General features: G+C 39.3%; 1 protein-coding gene across 1 annotated transcript in view; it reads left to right on the plus strand.

Moving 5' to 3' along the window:
- Nucleotides 1-24,838, plus strand: part of Lemd3 (LEM domain containing 3) — a 50,356-nt gene extending 25,518 nt beyond the window's left edge. The window contains exons 3-14 of the mRNA XM_059245788.1: nucleotides 407-444; nucleotides 3,355-3,421; nucleotides 5,819-5,886; nucleotides 17,661-17,740; nucleotides 17,830-17,975; nucleotides 18,985-19,086; nucleotides 19,197-19,299; nucleotides 19,936-20,114; nucleotides 21,968-22,049; nucleotides 22,675-22,780; nucleotides 22,875-22,953; nucleotides 23,171-24,838. Of these exons, the coding sequence (XP_059101771.1) occupies nucleotides 407-444; nucleotides 3,355-3,421; nucleotides 5,819-5,886; nucleotides 17,661-17,740; nucleotides 17,830-17,975; nucleotides 18,985-19,086; nucleotides 19,197-19,299; nucleotides 19,936-20,114; nucleotides 21,968-22,049; nucleotides 22,675-22,780; nucleotides 22,875-22,953; nucleotides 23,171-23,334 (1,214 nt within the window). The 3' untranslated portion in view covers nucleotides 23,335-24,838. The remainder of the gene's footprint in view (nucleotides 1-406; nucleotides 445-3,354; nucleotides 3,422-5,818; nucleotides 5,887-17,660; nucleotides 17,741-17,829; nucleotides 17,976-18,984; nucleotides 19,087-19,196; nucleotides 19,300-19,935; nucleotides 20,115-21,967; nucleotides 22,050-22,674; nucleotides 22,781-22,874; nucleotides 22,954-23,170) is intronic.
- Nucleotides 24,839-25,983: the final 1,145 nt, after the last annotated feature.

Consider the following 25,983-nt stretch of genomic DNA (forward strand, 5'->3'; position numbering starts at 1 on the left):
TTTGACAGGCATTTTACAGGGATTATTATCTGGTTTCATCCTTGCAGCAGCTGTGTAAGGTGTGGGCCATTGTTACCTCCCCTTCATAGGAAGATTATAGAGTGACCAGGTCAGGAAGTTAAGGAGGTATTGCTAAATACTCATATGGAGATTTGAGTCACTGATTCATCATCGCACCAGAACTCTGGCTTTCAGTTGTGATGGAGAAAGACGATGAAGTTCAAGTGAGGATGGCTAGCATAGTTAGTCATTCCTTTCCCAACTTTCTCCGTCCGGTTTGTTTACATTTGTTTGCATATGTGTTTTAGTTTAACAGTATATGCTGGCTTCTCAGGGTACGTGTGAGGAGGATTTAAATTCTTGAGTGATGCTAATAGTTCTCTTTTTTCTTTCTTTTCCTTGATAGTAAAAAACCCCTTTGATGAAACATTTGGAAAAATACAAGTAAGTAAAAAATCATAATGCTTATAATTTATGTCATGCTTTAAGTGATGAAAAGATTAAAGTGACTGTAAACTAAGAAAAGTAGCTTTATAAGGCCCTTTAGTTAGAAGCATTATGTTTTCTCATTCTGGGTATTCCTACCTAAAATATAACTAGGTCTGACCTAGAGCTCCTCCTAAAACTGAAGTGTTTATTACTTTAAAAGACAACTGCCCCATCCAATGGGCGTGGCATGCCATCCCTGACCTGGTTCTTATACTTAAAGTATGCATGCCTTGTTCCAGGTTGTCTGACGCCTTAGCAGGTGTTTTCTGCTGTCCTTCCTTTGCCTCTTTGGATCTTTGTTCTGTTGGCGTGTTGACCCATCAGGAAAGCAAAGGTTTAAAAGGAAGCAGCAAGGCTTTTGAAAGATTGTTCCTCAAAGGGGGATTTAATAACTTAACCAAAATTTATTTACATCAAAGTATTTTTGCTTGCCATATTGTAGACACTTTGGATAGTTAGATATTTAAAGCTGATGTGTATATTATAGTACATAATTCTCTACTAATTTTTTGTTATAGGAATAGGAACTGACCATTACATAGGTCTGTATCAAAAGCTAATTGTTTTATTCAAGGTCATGTAATAAAGCACAGTCAGACCTGTAGAATATTATTTTAGTCTGTTAGGAGTGGAGCTTTGGAATAATTCTGTTCAGTATATTCTGTAGTGAAGACATTTGTTTGCAATCCATTTGACAACTGAGTCTTAAAAATGTGATAGTGTCATAATTGAGGCTTAGTACAGTGGAGTCATGGAACCTTGGAAATACAAAACTATTTTCTTTAGTCATTTGTAGTATCACAGAGTCGGTTTAAGAATCTTGGGTTTCAGCTCCAGCTTTTACTTTTTGGTGTTTGAATTATTGTATGTTTCTTTTTTTTTTCTTTTATCTCTTTTTGTGAGAGAGTCTTGTTATATAGCCCAACCTGGTCTTAGATTTGCTATTCTCCTGTCTTGGTCTTCTTGTCCTGGGATTATAGGTATAAACCACTATGCTCTGCACTTTGAACTTTGGGTTTTTAATTTTGTGTGAAGATAGGAGTTGCCTTGATTCATAATGACATAAAGATGAAGTCGGCAGAGGGTGATGTGGCAAAAGGCTTAGAAGCAAGCAGTCACCTGGAGGGATGACTCCTTTGTCATCATGAGACATCATCCGAGCACATGGGGTGGGAATGTGGAGCCTTTTGTGAATTTGCTTCTTCCTGCCGTCACTGATCAAAGGTGCACTGACAAAATTATGTTCTGTGTGCAAACTTGTTTTCTTTGTTTCCTGGACATGGATGTGGGGACAGAAGGAGAGATGGGTTTTGTGTCTCTAGACATGTGCATGTCACATTCTACACCTTCTCCGTGGGCATATTCATCCAGAAATCCTGTTCTGTCGGCTCTTCAGACAAAAGGAAGTCATAAAGACAGCCCCTGATACTCATGACCTGATCTTCTCGGGGTTAGAATCTCTCATCTTTCCCATCACTTACTCTGCTTATCTTAGTTGCAGTTGTTCTTAAATTTGGATATCATTGGATAGACTGCTTTATAGATTACATAGACCATGCCATGTTTACTCCAGATCATTTCTACCTTCTGGTCAGTAGTACTCCAGTCATACACGAGTCTGTCGACTTTTCTCCTGAATTTTCAGAATAAAGGCAAACTCTTGCTTCCTATCTAGGGTTCTATGGCAGTTGATTCTGAGCTGCTTTTCCTTCCCTTTGCTTCTGTTTATAGAAGAACTGTAACCAGTGCTTCCATGCTTCTTCTCTGCCTCTGCTTGTGCTGTGCCCTCTACCTGGAGTGATGCTCCAGTCTTCTCTTCCTGTCCGCCCAGCGCTAATGCTCTGTTCCACAGATGGGCTTTCACTTACCCCTCTGTTAGCACTGCCCTTGGCAGCTCTAATGGGACACATGGTAGCGGTCATGATCTTGGGACTAGGAGTACCTTGTTCATTGTGTCTCACTTAGCTCTGGGAAAACAGGTCTTTACTCCTTCATTGACTGCTTCACACAAATGGTTGGTAACTATATACAGGGTCATCTTGAAAGAAGGTCTAGGACAGGGTTATGTCAGAGTATTATTGTGATTGAGTCAGATTAAAACAAACCACGGAGAGTGGCTCAGCAGCTAAAAGCCCTTGCCAGCAAGCATGCCAGCCTGAGTTTGAACATACATGGTGGAAGGAGAGAAGTAGTTCCTGTTACTTGTTCTCTGATGTACATGGGGTGTGCCCATGTGTGTGCAACCCATATGTGTGTACACAAATGAAACCAATCACTCCAACACAGAAGTAGATGTGTGTGTGTGTGTGTGTATGTGTGCATATATATATTTATATGTATGTATAGGAACACATTATATACAATGTAGAATTGGAAGGATTGCTGTGATGACTGGGAGGGTTATGTGTGGGATCCTTCTTTGTAATTTCTTTTTACTAAGATGTTCTGTTTTTAATTATGTGTCTCTGTATGTGTCTGTATGTGCATATAAGTACTGGTGCCTGTGCATATAAGTACTGGTGCCTGCTGAGGCCAGAGACAGCAATTCCTCTGGAACTGGAGTTACAAAAGGCTGTAAGCTGCCTGAAGCTGGGATTGAACTCTGGCCCCCTGGAAGAAAAACTCTTAAATCACTGAGCCACCTCTCCAGCCCCCTGGGTCAACTTAATAGTCCTCAAGAAAGTAAAATACTTAATAGTGATAATTTGTGATAAGATTCCTTAAAATATAGTAGCTATTGTTTCCATATGGACTTGTCTCTCAGATTGTGTAGCTTTAACCATTTTAGTTTGTTTTCCTCTTTTAAATAATTATAGACATTTTTTCTTGGAATTGGTATTTTATAATAACTTTTTTTAATTTTAGGAAAGTGAAAAAAATCTTCTGATGAGCACATTATACAAACTTCATGATCGATTGGCCCAGCTTGCAGGTATTATTTTGGCCTTCATTGTCTCCCAAACCATTTCTAAAGTTATCTGTGTGTGTGTGCATGCTCTGTGAGTAGAAGTAGTCCTGCCTTAGTGCAGACTTGTATTTATCCAGTAGTCTTATTTGGAAATTTTTACAAGAAATTCATACAGATGTAATCGAGGCTGTTTTTCTGCTTGCCATATATATATTAGATATAATTTTGTATAATGTGTAAATAGTAACAAATTCTGAAGGCTTAAGTAGTTGCAGTGGTAATTAAAATCTTGGGTAGATACAGAGGTATAGATTTTCTTTTGGTAATTGTGCAGTTATTTTTCTGTAGTTACAGTAAATGCAGTATTCTGTCTTTAGTTGACTCTTCTCATACTGCTCTTGTTAGGTCTGTTAGAGTGCTCAGGTATCAACACAGCCGCAGTCTGAATAATTTAATGAAAATAATCAAATGAGTCCTTACTAAGTTTGATATTTGCAAGCAGTATCTGCAAAACTACTGTGGCATATCTGCTTATCCAGTTCAGTATATAAATTTTTAACATTTTATGTATAATCTGAAAGAAGTAGCTTTGGATTCCTTCTTATAAGCAGTACAGGAAACATAAAAGCAGAGCCTTTCAGCCCCAGGCTGCTGTGTCACGTGAGGTCTTTGGCAGAAGTCTAGGGACAGGTGTGCTGACTCCTCTCGTTAAATGGAGTACTTAAGATCCTGAGGGTTGTTTCCTGTGTCTTGTCTGTCTTGCTCTTTGAATCCAAAGTTTCGCTTGGTTTTTTAGGTTTGTAGTTCTGTGTACATCATGAAATGCTTTCTTTGTACTGATTGATCTGCCTTTGCTAGTGACATTTATATGGTATGGTTTAGCACTTGGGAGTAGGTTGACTATATTCCATAGCTAAGAAACCTTAATGTTGCTGACCTAAGCCCGGATGGCTCTCGGTAGCAATTTTATAAAGTATGATCTGTGGTTTACTAAATCAGCACACAAGGGCTGCTTTTGAAGATGTAGATTTCCTCCCCCAGAGTGGCTGTTGGCAAGTTTTTTCCCATAAAGTGCCCATAGTAAATATTTTAGGCTGGCTTTGTGGACTAGACGGCCTCTGTCACTACTGCTTTATTTTGCTGCTGTAGCATGTAATAATCGTAAATAGTGTATTAATCAATTAGCTTGACTATATATATATATATATATATATATATATATATATATATATATATATATATATCTCCATCCCAGGGAAACTTCATTTATAAATAGCAGCAGCAGGCCACATTTGGCCCTGGGCTGTCTTCTTCTGACTTGTGTTCTGGATCTGTGGAATCTGAGTCTCTGAGAAAGCATTGTAAAGTTTAAAGATGTGTTTATCCAGCAGGTACCTCTCCCCTTACCTAACTACCACAAGTACAGCTTGGTTGCTTGAGCAGACTCCTACATGAGAACATGCTTTCCCTATGGAAAGATTGGGCAGGATTGCACGTTAGTTATTAGAACTTGATGTTGTTGGTTTTTTGTTTTTTTGGTTTTTTTTTTTTTGAGATAGGGTTTCTCTGCACAGCCCTGGCTGTCCTGGAATTCATTCTGTAGACCAGACTGGCCTCCAACTCATAGATCTGTGTGCCGCTGCCTCCTGAGTGCTGGGATTAAGGGCGTGCGCCACCACATCCAGCTTACATTTTTTTGGCTGAAGAAGGTATTTTTAAACTACTTGAAAATAATAGGGCAGCAAAAAACGTAAAACTGAATTTTAGTATGAAGAAAAATATCTCTAATAACCACATGTAGTCTGGAAAAATGCTTTGAATTCTCTTCAGTTATATTAAAGAAGAAAGTGATTTTCTCTAACTTTTATAACACACCCCTTTATAAAAACGAAGGCATAGGTTCCTAGGTAGAAATGTCGGCCTAATTTCACTATTGATCTGTGTTAAGTGATTTTCAGGGTGTCGCTCCTGCCAGCGATGAGCTTGGCTGCCCTCTGAAAGCAGACGTGTCTTAGTGCAGTTCTAAGTTCAGACTCACTGACTCTGGGGGTTATTAGCTTTACGAAGTGGTGTATAAGTTAGTGAAGAGAATTTTCTGGATGTTCCCCTATAAGACTGACAACCTTCAGAGTGACACTGTGCCTGTGTTGCCTACAGTTCAAAACAGAGGAAGGTGTTCTTAAGTAGACCAAAGTTCATTTAAAAGTAGTGCTTCACTTGAAGGCAGTTGTTTGCATTAGATACTGGATCGTTCTAGAAAACATAAGTAACGTTCATCAGTCTTCACTGATTATATACATACATATATATGATTTTCTATGTAAAATGGTGTCATTTGTAAAATATTTTAAATTCTGTTTTGTTTTTGTTTTCTTTTTTTGATATTGTACTTACTCCACATCAACATGCCCATCTTTTCAGGAGATCATGAATGCGGCAGTTCCAGTCAAAGGATGCTTTCCGTCCAGGAGGCAGCTGCATATTTAAAAGTAAGCAGTGAGTCAGAACTGTAGCTGGATCCTTCAAGTTTCTAGATCTGTGCCACTGCCAGAAGTATTGAGCATTTGACTACTTTAACTGTGCTGCTTCAGGCGCGGTTGTTATATCTTTCTATAACGCGTTTCCATACCTGCATTCAGTCCTGTGTCACCCTACGTTCAGGTTTGTCTCTTCTTCCTGTTACTCTGCCTGAGTGCTTCTCACTCTTCCCAATGCTGTGACCCTTTAATACAGTGCCTCATGGTGTGGGGACCCCAGCCAGAACATGGTTTTCGTTGCTACTTCATCACTGAAATTTTGTTACTGTTATGAATTATGATGTAAAGGTCTGTGTTTTCTGATGGTTTGGGGGAGTTGTGACTCACAAGTTGAGAACCACTGATCTATTCACTTGTATATTTGTTTACATATATACGTGTATTGTTGGCTAGGTTCCTGGTAAGAGAGAACATGTGGGGTTTTTATTTCTGTTATTGTGGCTATAAAGCTGATTGAGGTTTATTTATGTCTAAGGATATAAAGCTAATTGTTTCTCTAGTTTTACTTCTGCCATGGATTTGACAAAACAATGTCATGATTGCTTTTGGTGAATAAGTGCATAAAATGGATTTGATACTGTGAGTGTAATTAATGTAAAGCTCTGAAGCCTCCATTCTGAATACCTATTCTAACTGTAGAAGTTCATTGAGTTGTAAAGACTTTGTGTGTGGTTAATTTTAGCGTGATGTTTTTATTATTTGCAAAGGTTTTTTTTTGCTGTTTTAATAAAGTTTATAAAATTACAAAAAGCAGTCTTACCATTTAGTATCGTGTAAGCAGATATAATAAAAGAAAGTTGGAAGTTTTTAGTGTTTTAGAAACTGTGTATAAGGATATGCACATAAATGTGTAAAGAGCATGGATACTAACTAGGCACTGTGATGCACGCCAGTGCTCAGAGTTGCTTGGTAGGTTGGAGCAGGGGAATTGCTTGGAACCCAGGTGTTGAGGACAGCCTGGGCAGCTTAGTGAGACCCTGTCTTAAGAGAACAGAAAGGGAGAGGGACATTTAGACAGAATTAAAACAGGTGGGGAGCAGGCAAGAAAGCAAGTGAGCAGCTAGTCATTTGTTTCTGGTCTGCCTAGATCAGCTAAATCTCAGGACTAGGAAGATGCATAGGTGAGTTTTCTGAGCTGTTACAAGTCATCCCTGGAACTAGTTGAAAAACACTAGAAGGTTATAGATGGAAAATGCCATTCTGATTTGTGAGAGGGAAAAATGGAATTTAAAAATCATACTGGAAAGTTTTCTGACGGTCCAGTTCCATGCAGATAACCCCATAAAGATGCGAATGCTTGCAAACTGAAATGTGATCTAGCTTGCAGGTAGCTGTGTGGGTTCAGTGTGAACAAGTGTCCTTTCTCCTGCAAATATCATGGTTTTCAAAAGTAACACGAAGTCTTTCCTAGTAATATTTTACGTGTATGTACAGTACAGTGTGGTAGCTGTATCCACGTTGTTACGTGTCCAGTCTCTAGTAGGACATTTCATTTCATATGACTGGAACCCTCTGCTCATTGCACAAGAGTCACCTACTGTCCTCTTTCAGATTGTGACAGCCACCGTTCGGTTCTCTGAATTACTTTTGCCGTATTAGCTAGCTTGCTTATCTAAGTAGGCTCATTGATCTTTCTCGCTGTCTGACTTACTTCATTGAACATAATGTCTTCTAAGGCCTGTCCCTGTTGTAGCATGTGATAGTAGTTTTCTTTCTATTATACCTTTGTCATATGTTTTGAAGTCAAAAAGTTTATAGGAAGTACTTTACCCACCAGGCTCTCTCTCTTAACACTCAGTATCTGCCATGTGTGCGTATAGGTGCTTCAGGAGGCCAGAAGAGGGGGTTATGTCCCTGGGAGCAGGGGTTACAGGTGTTAGGAACCACCTGGTGTAGGTGCTGGGAGCTGGGCGTGGGTCCTTTGGAAGAGTAGCAACTGCTCTTACCCGCTGAGCCATCTCTCCAGTCCCTTAAGATTGTTTTTATTTCTATGTTTGCAATAAGTGACATTGGCATTAAGGTAGGATTGATTGAAGCTGCATTGCCTCGGGAAATAGAAACATTTTGTCACAAGCCCTCCAGTCCAGGAACATTCGATGGCTTTTTGTTTGTCTTTCTTTTTTTCAGCACAGTTTTGTGGGTTTGGTATGTGTATTTTTTCACCACCTCTAAGTTTTTTGTTAGGTATTTTATTCTTTCTGAGACTATTGTAAGCAAAATTGTTTCCTTCATTTCCTGTTGAGATTGTTTGCTGGTACTGTATAGAAACAGTTGATTTTTGTACCCTGCAAGTTTGAATTCATTTACTCTAAGATGACTTTGATATAGAATCTTTAGAGGTTTTTATGTAGATGATTATACCATTCGTGAAAAAAATAAATTTCGGATTTTAAAATTTCTTGCAAAATTACTCGACTAGAGTTTCTAGTGCTGTGTTGAATAGCGGTGGTGAGGGTGAGCCCCGCCTCCTTTCTGCTCTTAGAGAGCACAGTTCTTCACTGTTGAGTATGACTGTTAAGTGGCCTTTTTGTAGACCTCCGTCACACTGACATTATCCCTTTTACTCCTGCTCTGTTTTGACTCATTCTTGAAGGCATGTTGAGTTTTCTCGTGCCTTTTCTGCATCTGCTGAAATACTCATGTGGTGTAAACATGTTTGTTTATTTTTTATTGAGACTGCAATGTGAGTATGGTATAACAATACATGAATACTAATTGTAATAAACAAGGTAATATAAGACCCAGATAATAATGTGGTTTTTTAATTTTTTGATCTGTTGAAGGGTGATCTCATTGATATTTTCTGTGTTGAGATGTCTTTGTATCATAGAGTCCTCATTTTCTGATATTTTGTTGAGGATATTTGTGTCTCTATTCATCAATATTATTCTGAATTTTCATATCCTGTCTGTCTACTTTGATAATACAAATCAGTTTGGAGGCTTGGGAGATGATTCAGTGGATAAATGCACTTGCCACCAAGCCTGATGACCTGAGTTCAGTCCCTGGGACTCACGAGGTGGACGGAGAGTCCTCTACTGCCACATGTGAGCCATTGAATGTCCATATCCATGCATACATATAAACACACAATGGATAAATATATAAATAAATGTCATGTCCGTGCATATGTATATACACACAATAAATAAATATATAAATAAATGTGAACATTTTTTAATTAAGTTTGGAAATGTTCCTTCCTTGTCATTTTTTGAAGAATTTGAGGTTAGTATTAATTTTCTCTGATGAAGTAAGTAATAAAACTAGAAATAGAGTCTCCTTTCATACTTGCCCAAGACCACGTGAGTCAGTGCCCTAGCACCAATGGAGACGTGCACACGAAGCCTCACCCGTATTTGAATAGTTATAGACAGTTAACTGACTCTCCTTCCCTCAGCCATTTCCTTCAGGTACAAGCTTCCTGATAGGTTCTCCATGACCAAGCGGTTAGCTCTGAACCCAAGTACACATGGGCAATGTTAATTGGGTTCAATAAATTACACTCAAAATTTTTAGAGGGGGGTGAGTTTGAGAGGGGGATTTGTAGAGGGACAAGGGAAGAGTTAGAGAGGGGAGGGAGAGGTAGGATGATGAAAACATACTGTTCTCATGTATGAAATTCTCAAAAAAGAAAAAACATGGATTGTGTTGTCTGGGTGAACTGGTTGTGTCTGTTAGTGATGTGGTATTTAAGTCGTCGTCTTCCTTGATGATCTTTGTCTGGGTGTTGGGTCCATCTGTGAAAGTTGGGTCTAGTTGCTGTCTCCTGTCAACTAGTAGGTTGCTGTTTCTCCCTTCGGTTCTGCCATTGACTCCTTCATAGATGTGAGTCCTCCAATGTCCATATGTCAGTCTAACTGCTATGTTGTCTAAGTGGATTGAGCTGCTTATCAGGATAGGACGTTCTTCCTTGTCTCAGATTTGTTAAAACAGTCACCCGTGTTCCTGAGTTAGCCGTTTGCATGGAATCTCTTTCTCTCTTTTCTCCTTCTCAGCCTGTGTGTATGCCCTTAGATCTAAAGTGGGTTTCTTCTACAGAGTTGTTGGTAGTCAGATGCTCTTCATTCATTTAGTCTCCAGTGTGTCGATGAGGTTGCTTCCGTTTTCACCTGACGTCCATTACTGATGGAGACACTGGACTTTGGCTATTGTTTCTGTCTGGTCACTGGAAAGTGTGGAAACTCTGTATGGAAAACTTGTTTCCCTCTCCTGCTTTCTCCTGTGTAAGCTTTTTGTAGTGAAATGCTTTCATTCCTTCTGCAGTGATTGTCCTTTATCTTTTATGTTATCAGTGCCGTGGAGTGTGTCCTTTAGAATGTATGTCCCTTAGTAGTTATAGCTCTTCAACATTCTTACAGCTTTGAAAACATGGTTTTGTCTTTTTAAATTTGTTTGCTGTAGTTTGAAGTGATTCATGCATAGCTCACCATTACAGTGCTCTGTATTTGTTTTATGTGTACCTTTATAAGTGAGCTTTATACTTATATGCTTTTATGTTGCTACTTGCATCTTTCTTTTAATATTAGATGCTTTTTGGCTTTTCTTGTAAGGCAATTTTAATAGTATTGAACTTTGCAAACCTTTTATGGGAAATATGGTTTTTGAAGGTTAGTTTTCTGGATATGATATTCCTAGTTGACAGGGAATTTTTTCTTCCTCTTTCCGCACTTTGTATACTTCATCTTACTTTCTTCTTTCAAGATTTCTGCCCCCAAGTCTGTCGATTGCATAGGTAGGTTCCCTATGCAATGAGTAGCTTTTATCTTCTTTCAATTTTTCTTTGCCTTTTCATAATTTGATGATAATGGTTTATGTGGGGGGGGTTAATGTGCACGAGGGAGGAGAGAGGTCAACATTATCTTCCTCAGTAGCTCCCTGCTTTCTGTGAAAGCTCCCTTCTCTCACTGACCCTCGAGCTCCAAGGATCCACTGCCCGTGCCTCCACAGGTCTGGGATTGCAGGTGCATGCTGCCATGCCAGGCTTTTCCCATGGATTCTGGGGATCCGAACTCAGGTCCCCCTGCTTGGACAAGCAGGCACTTGGCCAACTGAGCCGTCGCCCCAGCCCCTGATGATGAGGTCTCTTGTGCTCTTATTCAGGTTATTCAGATCTGTCTGTCTTCTGATTTGTCAGGTTTCTTCACTCTGAATGCCTAGTTCCTTACCCATATTTGGGGGATTTTTTAATGTACCTCTAACTAAATAATATCAAAGGAAGGAGTTTGTTTTTTCTGTTACACATGCTTGTCATCAGAAGTGGACTGTTTTAACTTTGCATAATTTATGTGTGCATTACAGAAAGATGCAGTGACAATGTGGTGATGAAGCTCAGACTAACCCTGTGTATTTGAACTGTCTGTTAACTTTTCTGAATATGTTCTGTTGAAAGTGGAAATTTTAAAAATCATTTATGTATTTGTACGTGTAAGGAGTATTTTGCTTGCATTTATGTATGTGCACCATTGGTGTGCTTTGTGCCCTTTGGTCAGAAAAAGGTGTTGAATCCTCTGGAATTGCAGTTATTGAAGGTTGTGAGCTGCCATGTGCATGCTGTGAATCGAACCTGAGTCCTGGAAAAGCAACCAGCGCTTTTAACCACTGAGCCCTTGCCCCAGACTGGAGAGGGACTTGCTAATGTCTCAGAAAGTTGTTGGGACGTTTGAGTGAGTATATAAAGAACTTAGTGCCTGGCTCTTGGAGTGGCTTCCTCCCAAATTTTTCTTCTGTGTTTTGCTGAAGTAAATTAGTTCTGTTCTAGACAAAAATCTCTAATAATAACAATGATGCTTCATTGTAGCTCAACCCTGGTTTGTTTGCTTTTATCTTGAACTAGGTGAGAATTTGCCAGTCACTTGTAGATCATGTAATGCTTAATAGATTGTTAATAGCAAAAGAATCCAAAAGCCAAAAGATTTTTGACTTAATATGGGTTACGATCATGCAGCTCAATGTCAGGGTAGAAGAATTTGCCAGGAGGAGTAAAGAGGAATTTGATTGAGGAGGTTTAAAGGGACATAGAATAAACTATGTCAGAGGAGGGGCAGTAGAATCCAGTGTAATCAAATGATTCCTTAATGAAAAAATTAAAGTGATTTTACTACTGGCACTTGGAAACTGACTGGCTTCTTCCTTCTTGCTTTTTTTTTTTTTTTTTAATCTAGTTAAGTCTCTCACAGAGGTGATAGCACAGATGTATTTGATCATACATTCTGGAACAAGATGTATTTATATTTTGGAAGAATACCAAGACTTAAAATTAACTACTGTACTTGAAGGGTTGACTACTGTATTTGAAGGAGTAAAGAACTGGGATAGTATCTGAAGCAGAATTTGACTTGGAGAGGCAGGGATTGGCATGCAAAGCTTTTCAACCTTTCTCTTTCCTAGCCACTTGATTGTAGTTGAGCCTCAAGAGTAATAGAGACTCTGAAGTGGGAGAAGCCCAGAGTTAGACTTGGCACAGGGGGGTCTCAGCCAGGCAGCAGCAGGGTGGAAGGGTTTGGGTCCACTGAAGTGTGTGTCAGAGTCCACTGGAGTCCTGAGCTCACCATAAGCCAAGATGTTGATGATCTAGTGTTGGTTGTCATGTTTTTCCTGGAATTATTTCATACTTCCAAACAGGTGGATTTTGTAGTGGTAGGTTTGGTCTGGTTGTTGTTGTTTTTATTTGCTTGGTTTTGTCTCTGCAGTGCTGGGGATTGAACCCAGTAGATGAGGCCCCAGGCTTGCAGATGCTGGGCAAGCGCTCTTCCTAAGCTGTACCCAGTTTTCAGACTGAGCATTGAGCTTCCTTCCCTTTTGTTTTTAACTCTAGACTTCACTGCGAATTATAAAAGAGTCTAGCTTCCATTTCTTTTTTTCTTTTTTGGTTTTTCGAGACAAAGTTCTCTGTGCAGTTTTGGTGCCTGTCCTGGATCTCACTTTGTAGACCAGGCTGGCCCCAAACTCACAGAGATCCGCCTGGCTCTCTGTGCTGGGATTAAAGACGTGCGCCACCACCGCCTGGCTCTCTTTAGTCTTTTAAAGTGTATCTTTAAAATTAGTATGACTGCAAATATCTCCTTTTATAAATATTCATATATTTACCCTTAGAATTTTGTACATTTGCCTCTGCCATTTAACAGCTTAATTTTTTAAATTGTTGGATAATATTTTATTATGTAACTATATTGCATTGGAATTTTATTTTATTATGTAACTATATTGCATTGGAATTTTTTTTCCTAGTCATTTCCTTAGGAAGTAATCCTAGAAAGGAAATTACTTTGTCAAAGAGCATTAGCTTTAGAAAGTGCTTTTGATACTGTTGAGATCCCTTCCGAATTTAGTGACAGTCTAGCCTAGCCTCCCTCAGTTGGCTTCTTTAATTTATCTCTGTAGCAGAGTAACAACTCCTCCCCCAAACATGCTATCAAACAATGACTATAAGGTATATGCAAGCTTTCTGTTTATGGAGAAGTCTTGTATTTATAGTTTGTATTTATATTATGATTTCATCTGCAAAACAGTTAATGTTATTTGGCTGTAGGGGTAAATGAATCAATTACTTCTCAGCCTCTTGGCTCAGCTCAGGTGTAGTGGAATGTAGAACTCCCACAAATGCACGCTAACTTTCCTGGGTTCTAGTGCATTTTCAGTGATGAATACTTCTTGGTATAATGCTCTGTCTTGTTGAATTTGATTCTTTACATTTTACTATCATTTTCTTTATTCTGCTTTCTCCTTCAAGAGAAGTCTTAATGAACTTATTTATGTAAATGTATTTTTATTTTACTTACTGTTTTTATTGATCCTTTTTCATAATGTGGTAGTGAACTCTGACTTACTTTTGTGGAAAGTTAAGAGGTCCCTCTGGTGGAAGACTTAGGAAACACATGCTTTCGGTTTCCATGACAGCACTTACTGGAGCATTTCCTGATGATTTCCCTGTGGGGCGAAGTGATGAGTGGTTGGTCAGTGTCTACGTTGACACAATGAGCAATATTAAGATTTGTGAGGAATGTAATAGGAAAGTGGGTAGCTGCGGGCCAAGTTATGGCCAGATAGGACTTCTGTAGTTCATCTTGGTACAGAATCATTGCTGATTAAGTCCTGTGTGAAAAATAAAGTATTCTCAAGAGGCAGTGATGAGGGTATTACTTTCGGCAGAAAATTACCTCTTCTGATCAGTAATACTTCTGAAAATAATAGGATAGTCTGGTTTTCTACATTTTTACACATTTAACCGATTCCATTGAAGTTTGTATCTTGATGCCTTTTGTCTTTCTGTAGTTCTCGTTATGCAAAATTAAATCTTGTAACAGACATTTGGGGAAAGAAAAAAGTATTCTAAAAAGAGGGACTTTTGTAACTGGTGTTATGGAGTACTCAGTTTGTTTTGGTGCTGTGTGCCGCTCTCAGTGTCACAGTGATTAACAAGGCAGGTGACATGAATCCTACTTTATGAAAACAGCCGAGGCTCAGAGTTTGATAACTGGGTCACCCGGCAAGAATCGGGTCAGACTGGGAGCAGGGGAGAGTCTGCCCTCCTTGGTGTGCTAGTCCATGGTGATGGCCAACTAAGTCCGGAACCCTGTACTTCTAACTGTGGATAGGAGCACTGTAAGGGGCAGTTAAAAGTGGTATGTCTTGTAGGTAATATATATTCTTCTCACTAAGGGTCTGTATATATAGTTTGTAATGGAACTAAGATCTAGTCCCAGACCTGCTTGATACAAAATCAACCCTGTCTCAGGAAAAAAAAAAAAAAAAAAAAAAACTTCCAGAAATCAACTTCCCATTGAGTCATGATTAAATTCAATATTACTCCCTTTTCTGGGCCATAGTCTCATTGTGTAGCCCTGGCTGGCCAGGAACTCGCCAGACCAGGCTGGTCTCCAGCTCAGAGGTCCATGTGCCCTCATCTCCTGAGTGCTGGAATTAAAGAGATACACCATCACACCTGGCCCAGTCTTGTTTCTTGGTGTATAGTATATATCCATCTTAAAAGTAACCAGAGTACTCTCTAAATTAAAGGCACATAGCTGTTTTTACCTTGGAACATCCTTTTATGAACTGTCCACATTAGGTTTCTAATTCTTGGTGGTATTATACTGTACTGTATGTATGTATGTATATGCACTTACACATGTTACCCTTTCCAGATGTATTTGATTTTCAGAATAGCTACTGGAAAGGTATGTTTTAAAACTGTTGTCAGATGCCTCAGATGTTAAGTTTCAAAGTCAAAAAGCAAGTATAGTGTGGTGTGGTGATGACCCCTATGATCCAGAGGTGGTACATACAGAGCCCCAGACTAGCCAGCCAGGGCTACGTAGCTAGACCATCTCAAAATAGAACAAGTAATAGTGCTTCATGTGAAAGACTCAGCTTACTACAGAAAAGAGACCGAAAGATACCTCTTCTATAAAGCCGATTCAAGGAGATGGCCTGTATGCTACCTTTACTATCTTAAAAATCCTGTTTTGTGTTAGGTCATGATCTCTAGCAGAGTGAGCTGGGCTTTGTACAGTCTGGTGTGTTTGCACACCGGATGTGCTAAAGCAAGTTCACCAGGGACTTGGAAAGGACAGGCATGAGCCGGTGAAAGCAGTTTCCAGGGTCTCTGAAGAAGAGAGAGGCCTCTTCACCTTCAAAGGCAGCCTTGGCACTGCAGGAAGTGCATGAAGTGCCCTCTGTGAAGGCTCTGTTAGCATAGGAACCCTTGGCTGCTTGGTTAGTGCTGGACTTGTGGGACCGAGCAGAGTAGCTGGTGTACTGTGGACCCTTGTTAAATACACGGAGCGTTCAGAAACAGATTAAAAAAGAAACTTACTATTTAAAATAGGTTTAAGAAATCGGATAGGGCTTGGGTACACCCACCTACCTCCTACACATACATGCACACACCCGCGCTAATAAGTACACAGCCTACACACAACACACACAATTAAAAACAAAGATCCTATCTACACAGAACTACCAATTGTTACACTTTTGGATTTTCTATAATTATTTAGGACCTTAAGTTGCTTTTATTTGTGGGAAATGTGCATATACATATGTTTATGTATGAATTTATATTCTTGGGATTTTTTGAGGCAATGTCTTATATGTAGGTGTGGCTAGCTGATATGGTAAATATGTTAGTATATACTTAAATATTTTATCACATTAGTTAATAAAACTGAGAACATTTAAATTATTCATTGGAATAATAATGAACTTAGTACATAGTAAAAATACTAAAATGTAGGGTGTGTGTGTGTGTGTGTGTGTGTCCACATGTGTGCTTAAGTGCCGTGCAGGCACACATGTAGAGGTGAGAGAATGGCTTGGGAGTGGGTTTCCCCTTGTTTCTGCTGGCTGTGCGCATACTCGGGCTAGCTGGCCCACTTCTTCCCAGTGATCCTCCTGTCTCTGCCTCTCAGATTACAGCAGTGTTTCTATCATAGGTGTATACCACTGCATCCAGCTTTTTACACGGCTTCCAGAGGTCAGCTGTAGTTGTCAGTTACACAACTAAAGCTTATCCAGAGGAAACTAGATTCTTCTCTTTTGTGTTCAGTGTATTATGGTAGTGTTATGGTTGAAGCATGTCTGGAAAGTGCAGCTTTGCATGAATATAAAGTAAAGCAAGATATTTAAACAACTATGTTCAGGTAATTGTCGATACTCTTCTTTGATTCCACATCAAACCTCTAAGAAGTAGTAGTAGTTAGAGTGAGAGGAAGCGCAGGAGGAGGGGAGAGAAAGAGTGTGCATGTAGAGGCCAGAGGATGTTGAGAATCTTCCTTCCTCCCTTTCCGCCCTGTTGGAGACAGGGGCTCTCAGTGAACATGCAGTTTAATGTTCTGGCTAGACTAGCAGCCTGCATGCCCCCAGCATGTGCCTCCATTTCCCCACTCCTTCCCCACTCTGCTGGGTGACCTGTGTATGCCGTCATACCTGGCCTTCCATGGATGCTGGGTGTCTGAACTCTGCTCCTCCTGCCTGGTTTTCAGGCTCCCCGCCATCTGAGCCATCTCCCTAGCCCAAGTGGTAATTTCAGAACAAAACAGTAGTTCCTGTTGGCAGTGAAGAGTTTGTATTCTGTCTCATAAAGTTCTTGGATCTATCTGCTTGGACTTTGAGTAGGCCGTTCACCTGTGTGTGATTAACCTCTTCGGAAATTGGGTGGACAACCCTGGAGTGCTGAGTTACTAACATCTCTCCGTTACTGTTCGTTATGCTGTATCAAAGCCACATTTGTTAATGTCCTATCAATCGAAAGTCTAAGTACTCTGAACTCATGGTGGCAGTGACAAGTGTGAGGTTTTCTAGTTTATTCTTTTTTACTTGAAAGTTTGGATTTATCGTTAGTTATAGTTGCGTTTTTTTTGAGCTTCTGGGCTCAATGGATTAACTTGTTGAAAACTTAAAGCATCCAAGTCTCAGATTTGCCATTTGTTTATTTGAATATACTGTTCCATTTATAAAAAGTAAAATAATTTATTATCACAGTGATATTTGAAAACAAACTGAACAAGTAACTGAAACCTGTAATACAACCAGAAATAAAGCAGAATATTAGTAGTGGTTATATGGGAATCATGAAAAGATGGGGGCTTTTGTTTTTTTTATTTTTTGGTATTGAGTTATATGTTTTCATTATTTTGTTTATGTGGTTAAAATAAAAACAGCATGTTATTTGTATGACCGTTTACATAGAACTATTGAGAATGGTTCTCTATTTTTCTCGTTAGGATTTAGACCCTGAGTATGAAGATGTATTTAATACTTCATTGCTGTGGATTTTAAAAAATGGGAAAGATGTTGGAATAAGGTACAGGATTTGATTTCCACTTTGATGATTTTGTATGGTAAGAAGTGGCTTTTTAAATTTTAACCTCTACCTTAATCATTTTCCTCTAGGTGTGTTGGTTACGGGCCTGATGAGGAGCTGAGCAACATAACTGACGTGCAGTTTTTGCAGTCCACCAGACCGCAGATGTCGTTCTGGTGTCGCTTCCGACGCGCTTTTGTTACCGTCACCCACAGGTTGCTGCTGTTGTGCTTAGGTAAAGCTGTCAGGCTTGGGAAGCTCGTCCGCTGCTGTGTCTCTGAATGTCAGAGCCCAGAGCTTACCCCACTTCTGTAGACGTCATAGATCACACCAGAAGTTTGCTCTTGTGTGATGGGACCAAATACCTGACGGAAATGACTTCCAGCAAGAAGGTTGAGAGCTGTCCGTCCATCATGGAAGGGGGGCTGGCAGAGCAGATAGCATGGCAGCCAGGAAGTAGAGAGGAGAGAGAGAGTGGCTGGAGACAAGTATCCCCAACGACCGGCCACCATGACTCATTTCTTCCAGCTAGAGTGCACCTCCTGAAGTCCCCAGTTAGTACTGCACAGGTGACCCAGCCTTTATGAGGAAACGTTTTCATGTTTAATGATAACAGTAAAGCTGGGGTTGTTTATGGCAGTTGTGGACCTAAGGGCTTAGAAAATAGTAATGCAAGAAGAGAGAGAAAACTTTGTCATGAAAGGGTCACCGAAGGAGCAAGTATAATAGTATGTATATGGAAACCTACTTTGAGAAAATAGAGAAGTTGAGCTTATTTTTAAGCTCTTAAATTTTTGGTTTAAAAGGGTCACTTATGAGAATTTTTAAATTTAGGTTCTTCGATATTTTAATAACAGGAAGTAAGGAGCTATTTATTCCTCTTTTTTGTTTTCTTTGTAAGGCTTTTAAACATAATTCAGTTTGCTCTAATATTTAGTATGTTTAGTAAAACTCACTTTTCTAGTAGTTTAGTGCTGAGAGGAGAAAAACCTGAAACAGTTATTTTTTTCTTTTTAATAGTAGGAATTTCAATACTCATCTGTTATATAATAGAAGTACTTTTTTAGAGAGAGGTGAAATTTGGGGGAAGTACTTAGTAAGTTTTTCTGTGCAGTTTTACTCTCTGGGTAATCAAACCTTTGCGCTCCGTTATTCCAGTAGGGCCGTGGAGATGTCGTTGTTAGACTAGCTCCAATGTACAGACTGTTACTGACTGCGGCCTATGCCCACTCTGAATGTTGCAGGTGTGGTGATGGTTTGTGTTGTTCTGCGTTACATGAAATACCGCTGGACTAAGGAGGAAGAGGAGACAAGGCAGATGTATGATATGGTGGTAAAGATTATAGGTACGGACTTTATAAAATCCTAAACTATTTCTTGAACAGTTATCGTGTGATAAAGCTACAACATAGTTGTCCGAAGTTGATTACTTGTAAAGCTGTTGATTTATTTTCAGATGTTTTACGGAGTCATAATGAAGCTTGCCAGGAAAATAAAGACTTACAACCTTATATGCCTATTCCACATGTTCGAGACTCCTTAATACAGCCCCATGACAGGTGTGTGAATCAGTACATGGAGCTACAACAGAGTGTGGGTGCCTGCGGGAGACGCAGATTTTATTGAGAGTCGTGACTCCTTAACTGCTTGTCTGGACGGACGTAAAAGTACTTTCCCCGTCCTTTCAACACGTCTACCCTCCTGATTTTCAGTGTGTACCATGAATACGGTTTCTTCTCTGTCCTGCATGTGTTTGTTCTTGTTGGTCAGTCTTCCTCTTTGTCCCCTTCTTTTCCTTGTGCTAAAACAGAGACGGACAAAAGCTAGTGATGTTTTTAGTCGTATTTTAAGTACTTAGGGTGTTCTTACTGAAGCTTGTCAAATGAAAGCTAGAGTCGAAAAGAATCAGCTATGATCTTAAGTCCAGTGGCGCGTCTCCCTCCCAGTGGGCACCGCGGACAGCTGAGAGGAAGCATGTGCTCGTGGCACACCTCTGCAGATGGGAACTGTAAACTCGCCGGAGGCCAGGCAGCTGCATCAGCCTTTAGATAAACTGTCAAGAGTGCTACTAGCTGGGGGAGGGAGAGACAGACAGAGACACTCGCTCGTTCACAGTAACCTTCTCCACTTACTGACATTTCCAAGAGATGTCAGGCCACGACTGGGGTAAATGTGTCCTTTTGTTTGTGTGGTAGGAGGAAGATGAAGAAGGTCTGGGCTAGAGCTGTGGACTTCCTTGCTGCTAATGAATCTAGAGTGCGCACGGAAACACGAAGAATAGGAGGTGCAGATTTTCTAGTCTGGCGGTGGATCCAGCCTTCTGCATCCTGTGATAAGATATTAGTGATTCCTTCTAAAGTGTGGCAAGGTCAAGGTATGGCTTTTCAAGCAGAACCAAAGATTTTCTCCTAATTTTTCTTCAATATACATTATATAAGTCACAGAAACACTATAATTCGAAGATATGTGAATGTAAAGCTTCCCTGTCCAGCTACCCCCGTAGAGGGAATAAATGTTAAAACAGAACTGGTTTGTCTGTACTGTAATAAAGACGGATGTCCCTTTGACCTTTCCTTTTTCATTCAACAAAGGAACTTAGTATATAGCTCTAACTGCATTCTTTTTTTTTTTTTTTTTTTTTTTTTTACCTTAAGTAGATATTTATTATTTGAATTGAAATAACTCAAAAAGCTTTTTTAATGTTTTTCAAAAAGTCATGTCTATGAACCTCTTATTGAGTGGGGGACTGCATCCCAACAATACCACTGACTAGATGGCTTAAATAGCAAGCGTATTTATCCTAGTTCAAGGAGACAGTGAAGATCAGGTCTTCTAAAGTGCACCCTGTCCCATTTGCAGAAAGAAGCCTTTTTCTTCACACAACACCAAAACAATTGAGTTCTGTCTCATCTTTTATAACATAGACATTAACTCTATTCCCCAAGTCCTAATCTCTACAGATTATATTAACACAGTTTCAACAAACGAAATCTGGGGGATGCATCTCAGTTAAGAATCTTTTACTGACTTGCCAATTGTCTGACAGTTAATATTGTCTAACTGCATTCTTGTCGATCACCTGAAATCACTGTTACATTGTTACAATCATTGTTAGTATGTATTAGTGTACATTATGTCTATGGAATCATGACTTTAATAGTCTGTTTTGTGGTTTTTAACTTGCCTTCCTTCCGTTTCTCACTAAGACCCCTTCACTGAGTATCTCCCCTTCCAGGGATTTTGTGTACTGTCTTTGCCTAGTTTTCTTAGTAGTGCGTGTAGTTTCAGAAGAGATAGAGGAGAATATATGAGGAGTTTTGAAGGTTATATGCCTCTACCTCTGCTATACAGGAGACACATACATGTAAAACAGCACATAAGGGAATTATAATAGTGAATCCTCTCTCCTACCAAATCACGTTGATTAGTAGTATGCCTTGAGAAGGTAAGTGACATGTTCTAGAATTGCATTTTAAAAATACAATCCTATCATATCCCCCCTCTAATCAATTTTACTTTAAAAAGCTTAAAAGACGTTAATTGTGGAGTTGGGTGGGTAGTGGGTGGAGAGGATCTGGAGGAGTTGAAGGAGGGGAAAACCATAATCAGAATGTAGCATATGAGAAAATTTGTTTTCAATGTTAAAAAAAAAGTACTTTACTGTTCCAAATGCTGAGAACCAGTCATTTCCTTGGAAGTTGTGTGCAGAAGGACCCTGTGAAACTGGAAACCAGTTTAATTATTTCACACGACTCTTAGCCGTGTCTGGCGCCTGAGTCCTTCACGCTTTCCCTGTGGGCTTTGACATAGCACCTTTCCCCTGCCTTCTCTCCTACGCTGATCTTTTCTTCCCGGTGTGGTTGTGGTCCTTCCTTCTCGTCACAAGGCTGTGCACATCCTTCTTCTCCACCTGAAGTGTCCTGGCGCTGTCTCCTCTGCTGCTCTGATGTGCTGTTCTTCAGTCCTCAGACCGAGCTTCCCTTCCTTGGGGAGGTCTTCCCTCACATCATGAGGATGTCATTTTTATAGCCTCCTGGTTCCACAGCTCTATCCCCTGGAAGATGCTATCACTTGTCTGTTTCTGACACCAAACTATTGATGACTGTCTTAATCCACCTTAATTAGCTGGCTCATTAAAAGCACACAATAAATATTTTTTAATGAACTAAAAGATTGTCTTTCAACAAAATGGAACAATTTCAAGTAACACAATTCATTTTTTTGTAGCATTTCATTTAGATAGAAGAAATTCACCACCGAATAGTTTGACGCCGTGTTTAAAGATTCGAAATATGTTTGACCCAGTTATGTAAGTATTATGAACAGGCATACAGATAATTTTTATTTGGGGTGTTTGAGTGTAAAATACATGGTATTTGTATTATGCTGTGTGTCTAACTGGAAACTTTTTTATTATTATTATTATTTCTAACTATGAATGTTGTACTTCTTCCCTTTTGTTAAATTCCAAGCAAAGGAATCTACTGCATGCTTTACTAGTTAGAAAATCACTTCCAGCCCAGCATTTGATTGCACTAGGCAGATTTAAAGTGAAGCTGCTTTTCCTTTTGCCCTCCCATCTCTTGACTCCCCCACGGTGAGACAGATAAGCATGTGCACTGTAGCAGGTATTCTTGAAGCTCCTGCTGAGGTGGCACGACCATGTACCCTGTTTGGCCTGGGGTGCTTTTGTTTTGGAAAGAGAAGCTTGGAATGTAGTATTTATATTAAATAAATTAAGACGACTTGAAAATGTTACTAACAATAAAGAGAAGGGTATTCAGCTATTGCAGCTCTAATGCTAACGCTAGTCTGGAAAAAGAAAGAGCCTGCAAGTGCAGAGATACACAAAATGACTACCCTCATTTGTTACACTAGCGACAGTGAATCCGGAGTAGGAGCAGCGCGGGTGATTCTGTTTCTCGTAATTTCAGGGAAATAGGAGATCAGTGGCATCTGGCAATTCAAGAAGCAATTCTAGAAAAATGCAGCGATAATGACGGCATTGTTCATATTGCAGTAGACAAAAACTCACGGGAGGTAAGGCAGTGCCCCGTAGTGAACACGGTGTTTTGTACCTGTTGCTGTTAAACTAACACTGTTCTCTTCTCTCTCTGTTTTCTCTATGTTACAGGGTTGTGTATATGTTAAATGTCTGTCTCCAGAATATGCTGGAAAGGCTTTTAAAGCGCTGCATGGCTCTTGGTTTGATGGTAAGAAATTTGAATATTACAGAGATTTGAGAAGGAAAAATTGGTTGCATTTTAGATTATGCCTGATTTTAAATAGAATAATTTTAGGTTAGCATTTTTTGAATAATAATTTTAGATGCTTTTGTTTTGTGTTCATTCATTCTGTACTGCAGTGAATTTTCTACAAATACTAACCATAACTCTCTAGATCTAAAATATCGTTTTTGTCTTATAACAGGGAAGTTGGTCACGGTAAAATACTTACGACTAGACCGATACCACCACCGCTTTCCCCAAGCGCTCACTTGTAACACTCCCTTGAAGCCATCAAATAAACACATGAACTCTATGTCTCATCTGCGCCTTCGGACTGGCCTAGCCAATTCTCAAGGAAGCTCCTGAAAAGACTCTTCACTCCTAGACTGTTATTTAAATAGGAAAACTCCCGTTTGGCTTCTCATCTTCCTTTTCAGATGCTTTTTGTATGTAATATTTTTATTGCTGAAGACAGCTGTTTGAAGGTTCCTGACATCTTAAGGTTCCAAAGGGATGTAGCAATGAGGCAGCAAGGCTGAGGGGTGGAATAATTGTGTATTCAGTTTGTGGAGCTCAGTGAGGCCACTGCATTTGGAGTTGTGCACGGGGAACACTGGCTTCGTAGTAACCGTTTCAGAGATGGTGGTTATATTTTGTGCACCAAGAAGTGTTTAGATAACCACACAAAAGCATGGCGAAGCAGCTTTTTCTATTTCCATAATTTCTTGTGAACTAATGTGAATTTTTGTATGCAGTCAGCTGCGTAATTCCTTACAGGCTGCTGTGGTCAAACTGTTGATTTCCCACTCTCACCTTAGGTTTCTATTGCTTGTAAAAGGTTCATTTGCTGCAGCTGGAATATGGGGCAATTTATTTGGTTTTAATGGTTACATACATGTGTAAGTGGATGTACATGTACTTAAATTGGCTTTTGTATATATGTATAAATGCTGATGGTAGTGGAAGTCTTGTTTTGTGAGAATGTCTGCATTAGCAGTAAAATAAGCTTTCTATTTTATTCATAATCTAATTTGTGTATATATATGTGCATAGCTGTGTGTTTATGTACATACGTCTAGTTACATATGTACGTAGACACACAGATATATACATATGGCTGTACTGTCATAGATGACCGGACAGCCAGATACCTGGAAGTATTAGATACATGTTTAAAATACCTTTTATAGATTTTATATACAAATGCCTGAGTATGATTTTGTGTGAAAGTTCTGGCACCAGTTGTAATGAGTTCAAATTTATGTGAGCAATAAAGAAGCAATTGGCAGATACTGGAAACGATTTTGTGAAAAGCTGTATGTATTACAAATCCTGGGGCTGTGACAGAGCTCTTGGGCTGATGTCATTTCCCAGTCCGTTCACCACTCTGCTCTGTGTCCAGGGTCCAGTGGGCACTTTGGTGCAGACAAATTACCCTTGGGTGTCGGGCCATGCACGTCTGCAGTGTAGAAAATGCACAAATGGCCATTGTTTGTGCATCAGTGTTTGTTTCAGTAAAGCTGCTTTATTACTGCTTATGATTTCAGGTCAAAATAGTTACTGATCAAGGTTTATTTGTAACCTAAAAATTGGCTTTTTGAAAAAGAACCTTCTGGTTGTATCATTGTTGGTCCAAATGAGTATGTGAAACAGCTGGAATTACCAATCTTAATGTTTGTTTTCAGTTCAGTTTTCTTTTTGTTGTATATATGTTGGGTTTGCAGCATGAACTTGCACAGATAATGCACGTTTTCTGGTTAAGTAAACATGATGCACACTATTCTGTAACAGAAAACCCTTTGTGCCTTACCTGTGTGCTTTTGTGGGCACCATGTTTATGAAGAATAAATGATTTGTTATCAGAAGAGAATGAATTTTAAATTCTCAATCTATGTCTCAGATGCTAACGTGTTAAAATATAAATATATAATATATAAAAGAACCAATCTTTCTGTATTTTATGTGCATCGTAGTGATTTATTTGACCTTAGTGACCGCATCTTGTAACCTGTTGCAAGAGTGAATGTAAAAATAGTTGTGGCATTTTAACAGGTCACCTTTTGATGCAGATGCATCTTTTTCTTGCTTCTAAGATATATTTCATGTAACATTGTACCATTGTACATTTATTATTGTAATATATATACTATTATGCAGCTTATTTTACCTGGAACTCTTAAGCTGACCAAGAGTCCTCCCTATAAGACAGATGGGAATGTGTATAATAATTAGGTATTTGAAAAGTTCTGGTTTGATGTAATCTGTTTTTTTTTTTTTTGTTGTTCTGTTTAAAAAAGAAGGAAAACATTCTAATTAAAAATTTATTAGGTTTTTTAAGAATGTGTCTTTGTTTTAAAGAAACTTGTAAAGTGTCTTGTGTCTTTCTTGTGTCTCCAGTGAAAGTAGGTGTCTTCATTTTAAATCTCTTTACCTAAGGATCTATGGATGGATATTTATTTATAAAGATGAGGGCCATAAAGTTCAGTTTTTGGCTTTGGTTTTAGTTTTTTGAGATGGAGGTCTCACTCTGTAGCTAAGACTGGCCTGCAGCTCACTGTGTCATGTAGGCTGGCCTCAGACTTGGGGTCCTCCTGCCTTAGCCTGTAGGCTGGCCTCAGACTTGGGGGTCCTCTTGCCTTAGTCTGTGTGTTTAGACTTACTTTTTCTTCTTAGACATCAGAGAACTGCACACACTCCTGAGTTTGGAAAGGAGGATTTAGGCATAAGGAACCCTGTAACAAAGACAAACTAAAGAGCCTCCAACCCCTAGTGTGGAAAATCTAAATGTCTAATATTTAGATCATATGGAACATACTAGGTAAGAAAGATGATAAAGTCGGTTTTATTTTGTCTTTTTAAATTTTCCTATGTTACAGGTTTAGCAATCTACCTAACCATTTTTCACAAACCAAAAGGATTTCCAGTCAATCTTGAAAAAACAACAGAGACCCATCATATATAATAGTCCTGGTTTTTAGCAGACAGGGGCTCTCAGTGCTAGTTGCCTCTGTCTCC

The sequence above is a fragment of the Peromyscus eremicus genome, chromosome 18, assembly GCF_949786415.1.
Source record: "Peromyscus eremicus chromosome 18, PerEre_H2_v1, whole genome shotgun sequence".
Lineage (NCBI taxonomy): Eukaryota > Metazoa > Chordata > Mammalia > Rodentia > Cricetidae > Peromyscus > Peromyscus eremicus.